Source organism: Capra hircus, chromosome 19 (assembly GCF_001704415.2).
Source record: "Capra hircus breed San Clemente chromosome 19, ASM170441v1, whole genome shotgun sequence".
NCBI classification, from domain to species: domain Eukaryota; kingdom Metazoa; phylum Chordata; class Mammalia; order Artiodactyla; family Bovidae; genus Capra; species Capra hircus.
This window is the reverse complement of record NC_030826.1, coordinates 43,583,930-43,595,407: the sequence shown is the minus strand read 5'-3', so window position 1 is coordinate 43,595,407 and position 11,478 is coordinate 43,583,930. Positions and strand designations below refer to the sequence as shown.

General features: G+C 53.3%; 1 protein-coding gene across 10 annotated transcripts in view; it reads left to right on the top strand.

Annotated features, from left to right (window-relative positions):
• Window positions 4,629–11,478, top strand: part of HDAC5 (histone deacetylase 5) — a 36,882-nt gene continuing 30,032 nt past the window's right edge. For 5 of the 10 annotated variants that reach the window (XM_018065201.1, XM_018065199.1, XM_018065200.1 and 2 more), the window contains exons 1-3: window positions 4,629–4,781; window positions 10,483–10,693; window positions 11,359–11,420. In XM_018065201.1, coding sequence (XP_017920690.1) covers window positions 10,497–10,693; window positions 11,359–11,420 — 259 coding nt within the window. In that variant the 5' untranslated portion in view covers window positions 4,629–4,781; window positions 10,483–10,496. Of the gene's footprint in view, window positions 4,782–4,829; window positions 5,034–10,482; window positions 10,694–11,358; window positions 11,421–11,478 lie in introns of those variants that run through there. The other 5 variants (XM_018065206.1, XM_018065204.1, XM_018065205.1 and 2 more) reach the window with 2 other exon arrangements.

Here is an 11,478-nt window from a genome sequence, read left to right as displayed (position 1 = left end):
CCACCAGGCACTCTTTGGAGGCCAGCAGGGCCACTTAAAGTGTTGCTCCACTGGAGACCAGAACTGTAGGCTGGAACACTCTACAAGGGTTTCCCCAGAGCCTCTAGAATTCTATCCATGGATCTGGGTGAGAGCTTCAGGTGAGGGCACATTGGTACTGGGTGCCTCATCTGTTTTGCCAAACAATGCTAACTTTATTTATTAATTAAAAAAAAAATTTATTTGGCCGGAGCAGATCTTAGTTGCGTCACTTGGAATCTTTGATCTTTAGTTGCGGCATGTGGAATTGGCAGCATTCAAACTCTTAGTTGCGGCATGTGGGATCTAGTTCCCTGACCAGGGATGGAACCTGGGCCCCCTATACTGGGAGCATAGAGTCTTAGTCATTGGACCACCAGGGAAGCCCCCAGGCAATGCTGACTTTAGATGCTGGGTGAGTGAGAGAGGGGTGGAGGAGATGGGGGTATCTGTGAATTCCATAGCATCCACTCATTAGGGAGGAAGGCTGCCCTCTGTCTTGCTCCAAGAACTGGCCAGGACATTTCTGGTGACTTCCGACAGGAGTAGGAGCTCCCAGAGCCCCTAGCAGTGTTGCTCACCAGTCCTCATTCCTTCTCCCCAGCCCCGATGCCTCCTTCTCAAAGTCCAATGGTGCTGCCAACCCGTCAGGTTATAGGTTAAACACCTGGCTCTTCTCCAAGATTAATTTCCTTCTACCAAGAATCCAGATTCACTACTGGGTCCCAGGGTCAGAAGTTTTCCAGTCAACTAGTTGATCTCTTCTGCCTCATCATTCTACATGGGGAATCTGAGGCACTGGTTAAGGAGACAACCTTGTAATTCCCATTTCCATGATGAATGGTCCTGGCCATGGCTCACCTTAGGGACTCCTAGGGCTTCCCTGGTAGCTCAGCTGGTAAAGGATCTGTCTGCAATGCAGGAGATCTGGATTCAACTTCTGGGTGGGAAAGATCTCCTGGAGGAGATTTCTTGCCTGGGAAATCTTGCCTGGGATTTCTTGCCTGGGAAATCCTATGGACAGAGGAGCCTGGCAGGCTTACAGTCCATGGGGTCACAAAGAGCAGACTCGACTAACACTTTCACTTTCACTGGTGGCTCAGTAGAGAATCCACCTGCAATATGGGAGACCTGGGTTAGATTCCTGGGTTGGGAAGATCCCCTGGATGAGGGCATGGCAATCCACTCCAGTATTCTTACCTGGAGAATCCCCATGGACAGAGGAGCCTGGTGGGCTACAATCCATGAAGTCACTAAGAGATGCACATGACTGAGCGACTAAGCACAGCACAGCACAGGGACTCATAACAAAAGATAGTTTTATTCTCTGTGAGAGACCTCTAAGATCCTTAAAGGTAGTTTCATTTCTATATCTCCAGCACTTTCTGTTTATACTCAAGAAACATAAGAATTCATGGGGAAATATTTAATCCCACTTACCAGATAAGAAAAAATCTGAAGACTCATCAGGGCCACATATGATGAATTTTTCTAACTTCTGGGGCATTTGGCTATGGCAGGGACAAGGTGTTCATCTCAGAAACCTCCAGAGATCAGGGCTAGAGTGTTGAACTTGGGAGTCCAGTTACCCCAGGTCCTTTCCCTAGTATCTAGGGGACAGCCAGAGAGATCTGAGTTCGAATCCAAGTTCTTGCTTTCAAGAACTCTGTGACTCTGGGCAAGTTATTTAGATTCTCTAGGCTTCAGTCCCTTCATCTGTGGAATGGGAAGGGCTTGACCATAAGACGTTTATTGACATCTATTGTACCTGATGGGAAGATTTTCCCGCATGTTCTGAGATCCTGAGAGAAAAAAACTCTAGTGTCTTCAATGTCTCTGAACCTGTATCTGCTATGTGTCAGGTGGAGTGCTAGGTGCTAGAAAGGCAAAAATATATATATATGATCTTACTGCTTTTTCCAGGCAACTCCTACTCTGCTTGGGGAAGCAAAACATAAGCACTGAAAAAGCAAAACTTCAACCGAACCTAACCATCCAAGAGATGTCATAAGATTGCATAAGAATCACAGCAAATGCAGGACTTCCCTAGCAGTCCAGTGGTTAAGTCTCCTTTCAGCACAGGGGGCATGGTTTTGATCCCTGGTGGGAAAACTAAGATCCCACATGCCGTGTGGCCTGGCTAGGAGAAAAACAAGAATGACAACAAATGGCACCATCATTATAGGACAGACACAAGAAGACCCCTGTCTTGGAGTGACATGGAATGACTTTTTGAGGTGGCCTTTCTGCTCAGAGTCCACGGTCAAAAACTGTTTATCTTTGGGACTTCGGTGGTGGTTGTTCAGTGGTTAAGAATCTGCCTTGCAGTGCAGGAGATGTTGGTTCCATCCCTGGTTGGAGACCTAAGATCCCACAAACTGCAGAGCAACTAAGCCTGCCTGATGGCAAGGAAAGATCCACATGACACAATGAAGAGCTTGTGAGCAGCAACTAAGACTTGATGCAGCCAAAGAAATAAATATTTCAAAAAAGATCTTAAAAAAATAAAACTACTCACCTTCGCTTAATCATTTAATACTCCTCAGAGGAAGAGATGGACACTAATCCAATAATGCTATAAATAGATGTATATTTACAAATTGTTATCAGGGTCAATGAAGGCATGCAACCTTAACATAACAGGAGGATCCAACTTAAAACGACCAAGGAAGGCCTCTTACAGGAAGTTTTATATATATATATATATATATATATATATATATATATATATATATATATATATGTATTGGACCATGCCCATGCAGCTTGTGGGATCTTTGTTCCTCAACAGGGATTGAACCCAGGCCCTTGGTAGTGAAAGCATGGGGTCTTAAGGAAGTGACATTTAATTGAGTACTATGGATGAATAAAAGTTAGCCAGGCCAGGAAGAGGGGAGGGGAGCATTTCAGAAAGAGAAAAAACTGACCAGCCTGTGCAAAGGTCCTGAGGAACAAGAGATTAGCTTTTCAAGGCTGTGAGAGAAAGCCACAACGGCTGAAGTACAGAGAGCTAAAGGAAGAGACGTGAGATGGGACCAGATCATGTAGAAGTTCCTAGCTTTTTTTTTTTTCTTTTTCAAATATGAGGAGAGGACCAGCTGCAGCAAAATTACTAAAAATGAAGATTCTAGGCCCATCCCCACTGAAAAACAAACACTGTCACTGGGGTTCAGGAGTCAGCATTTTGAACATGTTCTTTAGGTAATTTGTGAGTACCCTAAAGTTTGAAAGCCAGTTTTCTGGGCCAGACACAGATTTCAGTGACAGAACTGGACAGCTTTTAAGCCCTCCCTTGATTAAATTTGTGTTCTGAAAAGGTCATTCTAGCTTTGGGAGATGGCTGGGATGATGCAGGGAGTGGACTGGCCAGGGCGGCGGCCAGAATATCTTAAATGAGAGATGATTTGACTTCAAAAAAGGGGTGGGGATGAAGATGGGTGAGACTTATTCATGAGCTACTTTGTAGGAAGAACCTTTTTTATTTATTATAGAAACATTTATATATTCCCTTTTTCCAATCAGATAAATGATACACGATAGTTGCAAAATTTCAGATATACAGAAAAAGATAAAGAGGAAAGCAAAGGTAAATATTTTGGCATAAATTCTTATAGGCTTATTAATACACATTCATATTCAGACATATGGATATAGTATGTAGTTTGTTCTTTATAATAATGGAAGGGGGAGACAAAAAAATAATGGAACAATTCTGTAGTACTTGTTTCCTGATTTTCAAGAAAACCACCCATCTTGAGCATCTTTTAAGGCCTATACAGATTTGTATCATTTTAAATGTCTGGATCTGGATGGGATTCCACTGAGTGGATGTGCCCTAGTTTATTAGCTAATCCTCTCCTGATGGATATTTAGGTTGTTTCCAACTTTTCACATCATTAGAAGCAATCTCTTTCCTTCCATACTCATTTTTGAGCACAGCAATGTTATTTCCTTAAGATACATTTTCGTTAGTGGAATTAGTGAGTTACTGAGTTGTAGAAGAGGATGGCACCGAAGCCAGGGACCGGAAGTCTTCCTTTTGAAGGCCTTGGACTGTTACAACCCTGTCCTGGCCTTTCCCAGTCTTTTTTTTTTTTTTTTGCCTTGACACAGATTTAGTGTGTGCGGTCGGAGCTGGCGGGTTCGAGGCTTGTCCCAGACATCCACCCCCAGCATGGCCCCCTAGCTGGGGCCTCCAAGGCCCTCCCAGCCCCTAGGAATCCATCCCCAGGTCCCCTCCCCCACCGCGGGAGGGCGTGTTAGGGAGAAGCTTAGGCAGGCAACGATTGCACCATCCAAGGTCTGAAAAGGAAGTGGAGGAAGAGCAGGGAGGAAAATCGTGCATCCCAAGGGCCGAGCCCCCAGGAACCAAACCCGTAATCCCGCAACGCTCCTTCCAACACTGCTCACAGGGCTCGGATCCCTTGCCTTCCTCCCCCTCCCCAGCCCAACCCTTTGCGGGTACTGGCCCTTTAAGCAGCTGTCACGGTGGCGCTGTTGGCCCCGCCCGGCAGGGAGGGCCAAGAAAGAGGGGAGGGGTTGGAGGTGGCTGAAGTTGGGGGGGGGGGTCTGGTTCTATTTTTAGCACCGGGCAGGGTCACGTGACGGGAGTGACGTCTCCGAATGTTGTTGTTGGTGGCGGCGGCGAGCGGAGCCGGAGGAGCCGCCGCAAAGATGGAGGAGCCGTCGAGGAGGTGCTGCCGCTGCTGCCGCCGCCGCTGCTGCCGCCGCCGCCCACGAAGCCGGAGCTCGAGCCGCACGGGGTGAGCGCGCCGCACCAGCCCCGATCCCATCTCCCCCAGGCTCCCCGGACGCGACACAGTGCCCCCTCCTCCTGCCGTCGCTGCCCGCGGGCTCCCCGAGCGCGCGCCGAGCTCCGCGCCCCTCTTCCTTCCTCCCGGCGCCCGGGTGCCAGGCGGCGCCCCCCGGGAGCATCGCCAGCCCGGGAGCCGGGCCTCGGGGTTACTACCCGCGCCCCTCCCTGCCCCTCCCAGGCAGGGGCGCCTTCCCTACAGGTAAGGGAGGGGCCCGTCTTCCCGCGACCCACACCCCCAAATGGCCGGGAGACCGGCCGGGGCTGTCTGATTTGCCCTCTCCCGGGCGGCGCGCTGTGCGTTGCAGGGCGATTTGAGCCCTGCACCCGAATTCTTTGCAGACCCCTCTTCGCTGGACAGCCTTTCTTGGTACTCTGAGGTGAGGGGCGCCCCCATCCCACAGCGCTTCTACCCATACCTGGGAAGCATCCTTGATTTTGTGTCCTTGACTTACATGCCCGAGGAGGGGGCCGGCGGGCCCACCTTACTTCTATCTCCCATTATTCGCACCCTTTCCCTAGTGAGGCGTTACTGCGTTTGTTCCCACCCTCTTCTGTCTGACACCCTGGAGCCAGAGAGAGAGCTAGGGGATGAAAGCTACCCCCCCACTTCTTGTCTGGGGTGGATGCCCCCCATTTTTCATCCTGGGTCTGTGTCTCACAGAGGGAGGGGGCACTGCCTGTGCCTTTTAACTTGAGGGGAGCTGCTTCCCTACCCCACCCTTCTCTGGGGTCCTGGGGGAGATGAGAACTGGCTGGGTAATAAGTAATTAATCTGGGAGGCTGGTTGGTTGGGGAGAAGAGGGGAAGGTGGGAATGCCTCATTTTGGGGAGGAGGTGACCACCTGATTCTCGTTGGATGGCCTCTGAGGTGAGGTGTATCCCTAAAGAGGAAGGGTGGCAGCTGCAGCTGCTTTGGGGTGCTCAAGAGACCCACCAGTCTGACAGTGACCACTGTGCTTCCGGGGCCTGGAATTAGCTTTGGCGGTTGGGGTAAGTGGGTTTGGTGGTAACTGGGTTCAAGGTCCAACTGGGAGGGAAGGATGGAGTCAGACCATAGGAACAAAAGGAGGCAGGGGATGAGAGATCCAGGAGTCTTAGCCAGAAGGACCCCTGACCAGTCTGCTTTGGAGGACTGGAGCCTGGAGCTGGGTCCTGCCTTGGGCCTCTTCAGGTTTAGAGGATGTAGGCAGGAAGGGTCCTCCGTTTGAGTTCTAGGCACCAGAGTTCCTCAGCCTGTGCTGGCTGTTGAGACGCTGGGCTGGGCTGGGCATGGTGGGTGAGCCATGTTGGGGGCTGCTGCATTTTCATTTCAGTCTTACCCCCTTCTCTTCCTCTTAAACACAAAGCTTGGGGAGCTCTTGGTTTGCCTTCTGCCCCTTCTCTTGAAACCACCCTTTGCTTTTCTCCCCTTGGACTTGATTGTGGGCTGTGTCCAGACAAGGCAGGCAGGGGTCTCTGAGTTAGAGGACTGGGTCCGCCAGCATCTCCACTCTGTCCTGGGAAGGTATGCATGTGGGGAGCCGGAGCGCAGATAGAAGGTGCTATTTACTTGGGGGCAAGGATGGAGGACACATTAGCTCTGTGCCAACCTCCCCTTCCCAGTATACCCTCCTCTATGGCTGGATAGAGTAATGGAGTGGGGGGGGGGTGGCTGGCAGTATCACATGCCCCACCCACTGTAAGTAGCTGCAGAGACAAAGGTTTGCTTTCCCTTCCCTAGGGGTGGCATGCTAGCTGTGTGTTTAGAAATGGGGCCTGGGGGGCCCAGGTAGTTTGTGTTTCTGCAGGGAGGAGGGGGGCAACAGCTATAGGAGCTGGGGGGAGTGCAGTTGGTGCTGAAGTACCAGCTGCTCTTTAATAATTAATTCTTCCTACTCACATCCCTTTGAGGAGGGATGTCTGGAACACGGCATCAGGCTCAGCCAGCCTGCTAGAGGACGCACTCCTCTTGGTGGGGGGTGGGGGGGAGACGGCGAGGGGGGGCGGTTCTTGGCGTTTTTTTGGAGCACTGTCGCTTGCTCATGAATGAAAACCTGATGCAGCCCGTGAGGGGGCCCATTGTAGCTGACTTTGGCTAATTAAACTTTCTCTGCCTTTCTTCTCCCCCACCCCACCTCACCCCAGCCCCAGCCCCAGCCCTTTCTTGAATGGGGACCCTGTCTGGTAGTGCTGGTGAGGGGGTATCCTTCTGCCTGAGGTTTTAGGGCAAACAGACCCGGTCTTCTGCCCTCTGCCTCATCCCTCCCTCCCCTCTCACCACCCCCCCTCTTTTTTTTCTAGAAATAGCAGCCTCCCTCCATCTGGCTTGTGCAGATGCCTGGAGCTGCGTCTGAGCAGACAAACAGAAATGGGCCGATTGCAAAAATGAATTTGTCAGCCTGGTGCCTTTTTTTCTCCCCTGTCGCCCTCCCCCCGCCTTAGTTTGGGCCCTGACATCCAAGTCAGCCACCCCTCCTGGCTCTGATCAGCCTCCGGGCTTCTGGTGGGCCAGCTTGGGGGAAGGCTCCAGGCTAGGGAAAGTGATCACCCGGGGCCCTGGTCAGGAGGGGTCAAGATGAGAGTTCCTTTGTGCCTTGGGATGGGATGTTTGGGCTCATGGCTTTCTGATGAAGACTTTGGGGGCATATCTCACACTGGGAGCAGTCTCACAGGATTTGGTCCGGACAGCTCACCTGGGAGGGGAGGGGTCCCTGGCCGGCCTCAGTGCTCAGGACTTGGGCCTGTCTTGAGCAGGGCTGGAGCTGGTGTGTTGGGAGAGGGAACCACTGCCTCGTGGTGGTGGAGTTCTAGTTCCTTGAGGGATGAGATGCCTGTGGGGCCGCATCGTGAACCTGGGGCTTTTGAGGCAGTGCATCCTTGCCTGTCCCTCCCTTGTCTGCCCTTCTCCTCCCACCCTCCACCGGAGATTGTATTGCCTTTGAATGGAGTGGGGCGTATCACCCTAGGGTGTTTTGCCCTTCCTCCCCCGGCTTAGCCATGAACTTGTAGGGTGAGATGCAGCTGGTTTTCTGCCGCCCTGGCTGGAGGTGGGAGGTGGGTTTGGATCCTGGAGTGGGACAGAGGTCTGACTGGAAGACAGGAGTTCTCAGGGGGTGTGGACAGGACCCTGGATCTGCCTGCTTGTGATGTCATGGAAGCCAGACTGCTCACTGCTCCCGTGCCGGAAGCCACGGAGCTCTTGGTCCCCAACTGCTCCCCCCCCCCCCCCCCCGCCCAACCTTCCTATATCAATGGTCAGCAGTGAGTTTCTCCAGCTGAGGAGGGACCAGATAGCTCAGGTTTTCACCATTAAGCTCCCCTTTTCCCCCTTCAGCCCTTCCCCCCACCCCCAGTCAAATATCTATGCTTGTCCCCATGAACGATCAAAGTGAACGCTGCTTTGTTTCCCAGGGAGGCTTCCTGGGAGTGTTGGCAGACACTCTTTGCAGGTGGATGGGGGCCTAGGGGTCCTGTTACATGTGGTAGGGGGGGCCGGAGTGCAGCCTTTCAGAGCCCTGAGCCTCCTGGGAGTTCTGGGAGCCCCTCCCTTCCTCTTTTCTCCAGGGGTTGAGGACTGATGGGGGCTCAGGGTGGATCTTAACCTAGTTTTTGGCCCGTGGAGACTCTGCCCCTCCTGAGAGCCCTGTTGTGGAGGTTCCTTTCACTGAGGAGATGGGCTGGATCACTCGGGCTGCTGGGAATCGTGGGAAATTCTGAACCTGTGTTCCCCAGCCCACGGGAAAGGGTGTGAGCAGGACCGGGCGCCAGCCTTGGGGTGGGCATGGGCTGAGCTGTCTGCCCACGCGGGCCCTGCCAGGGCACCAACAGCCCCACCTGCTGCATTCCTGAGCTTGGCCCCAACCCTGCACAGCCTCTTCTGACTTTGCCTCACACCTGTGCCTGCTGGGAGCCATTCAGCCCCTTCTCTCGGCCTACTCCCACCTCCCCATCTGAGTGCACCTTTCCCTGGCTACTGAGTCAGGATTGGTTGGCTTTGTGACCTTTGTTTTGGTTAAGGCTGTGCCCCCTCCTGTTGCCCTTTCCATCGTGACATCTTCCGGGCACAAGACAGAGTAGAATGCCAGTTGGGGAAGGCTGGGCTCCTGAGATTCGGCAAGTCAGCTTTGTTGATGGGCCCCCTCCTGCTGGGATTGTGGTCCCCCCTCCGAACCTCCTGCCAATGCCTGCCTTCGTTTCCCCTGCAGGGGCTGTGTCAGGCGTTAGACGTAGAGAGGTCTGTGTGACTCTGGTGCTGGAGGGTGGGCTACCCTGACTTCCTGCTTCCTTCTATGAGGCTGGGCTGGAGAAGGGGAAGGAGAGGCCTGGTGGGTTCTCAGCAGTCCCTTGGCCAGTCCCAGGGGGGCAGTAGAAGACTTGAGATCTTGGTATATGTGCAGTGTACCTGTGTGTGTGTCAACGTTTGTGTTCTCGTGTCTCTGCCATGGCTGACTCCCGGGCTCCTTGGCCCCGTATGGACCTCATGCCTGGCCATCCTTGATGAGAATGCAAAGTTTACCAAGAATTAATCCGGACAGAAGGTAGGCTGTCCAGGGGTGGAAGTGACTGCCTCTTCCTAGTTTGGGGAGTAGAGTTAGGGTTTAAAACTTGGCCCCTGCCTATTGCTTCCTGTTTCCTCCATTTCACTAGGTGTTGGAAGGCCTGCCTTCATTTGGAAAAAAATGAATGAGATCATGTCTAGGGTGGATCATGAACTCTTTAGGGATGGGCCCAGGTGGGTGCGTGTGTAGTGTCTGAGGCTTGAGGGCTAGCTGTGGGGCTAGAGGGGGTTGGGGAGCTGGAGGAGCGGAGACAGTTGGCAAACACATGGTTCTGTAATACTGGGACATCCTCTCTTACTCTACTGGCCTCAGCAGGCCTGCTGCTGGGTCTCTTGGTGTCTTTGTAGAAACTGGAAAACAGCGTCCCTTATTCTGGGTGGATTCAGCCTGTGTAGCTTGGCAGGCAGAGCAGAGGCTGGATTTCAGACCTCGTTGCGCAGGGCACAACCTATACAGCACATGCAGGGCCCTGGGTGTGGGCCTTGGACCCCTAGTCCAGAGGGCACCGGATGTGGGATGAATGTGTCCGTCTTTCGAAATTCTTAGAAACAGCATGGTTAATGGGTAGAGGAAGAGCAGTTGTTGCCCTCTTTCTCTGAGGGCAACCTGTTGTTGAATGGGAGAGACCAAGACAGCAGCACGTGGTGTTTCCAGGGTTGTGACGCTAGGATCCGGGGAGAAGATGAGCATCCAAGCTCAGGCTGTGGGGCTGGAGGACCAGTCTCACCCTTAAGTTCTTTGAGGGCCTCCAGATCAGCCCTGCGTCTCTCCACTGCCCTGGACAGAGTTCAGAGGCCTTCCTGCACTTTTACCTTTGGCACACACCCTATCCCGCATTGGGCACCCTTGGGAGTCTCTGAGGTCTCCCCACCTGGCAGTGGACATGGTTACCTGAAAGCGAGTTTGGATGTGGTTACCGTAGCCATTTCCCTTCACGTGAGAGCTGGCAGCCTCACCAGTTAGAGAAGAAACTAGGTCTGGTCCAGTGCCGTGCTGCTGGGCAGGTGGCCCTCCCTCTGTTCCCTAGGTGTAACTGACAAGCTCCAAGGTCTCCCTCCACCCCCAGGTTCCTGAGTTGGGGCCCGCTAACCCTGCTCCATCTCTCCCCAGGAATGCCGTTCTGAATGCCTGACTGCCTCGCCCCGAAGGATGGCCTCGGATGGGCGTTAGAGGCACAGCGGCCCCGGGCTCCTGTCCCGTCCGTCTGTCTGTTATCGTCTGTCTCTCTTGACATCACCGCAGCTCCACCCCCTCCCGTCCCAGCCCCCAACGCCAGCTTCCTGCAGGCCCAGAGCCGGCATGAACTCTCCCACCGAGTCGGGTAAGAGTTGGGAGGCTGGAGAAGGCACCTGGGGTGGCTTTGGATGTAATGGGCTGTCTGGGTATATTCACCCCAGGCCAGCTGATCTTCAGGGTCTGAGCCATAATGGAATAAGGGGTCAGGAGTGGGGAAGCATAGTGAGAAAAGGACAGAGGCAAGCCTGAAGTGATTGACTAAGGGGTAGACCTGAAGTTGATGGGTTGATGGTCCAGCCTAGCCCTGGGAGGGCATGGGTCCAACTGTGATCCCAGGCTGGCCCTCTTGACTCAGGGGCTTTCAATTCCATGCCACCCTGCCCCTGTTCACCAAGACAGGCAGGGGTGAAGGGGCTGTGTGCCCCCGAACCCCTTCGGGAGGTCTGGGGATGATGTTGGAAGAAGCTCCCTCTGATAGCTGAGTGCCCAGCTTCCTTGTCATGGTGGTGTCCTTTCTTCTTGCAGAAGTTCCATACTCTTTTCCATACTCTTTTTCTTGATGGAGGTTTGCAAGGCCTCCAGCCTCAGCCTGTGCTGGGATGAGTGGTATTTGGGTGAGGAGTGGGCAGTGACACGTAGCCAAGGAGACTTGGCTCTCTTCTTTGAGTCCAGGTAGACATGCCCTGGACTGGGGAGATTCTTAATTTGGGGTCTCCAACTCTGAGATTTCTTATTCCCCTCTGCTCCTAGGAGCCTGCCTAGTGCTGCCAGAAATAGTCTGTGGGTGGGACTCCAGGCAGCTTTGTGCACGGGTGAGTCTGGATGTCTGCCCATGTGGATGTGTCCAAGTGGCCTGAGCTGGACCCTCAG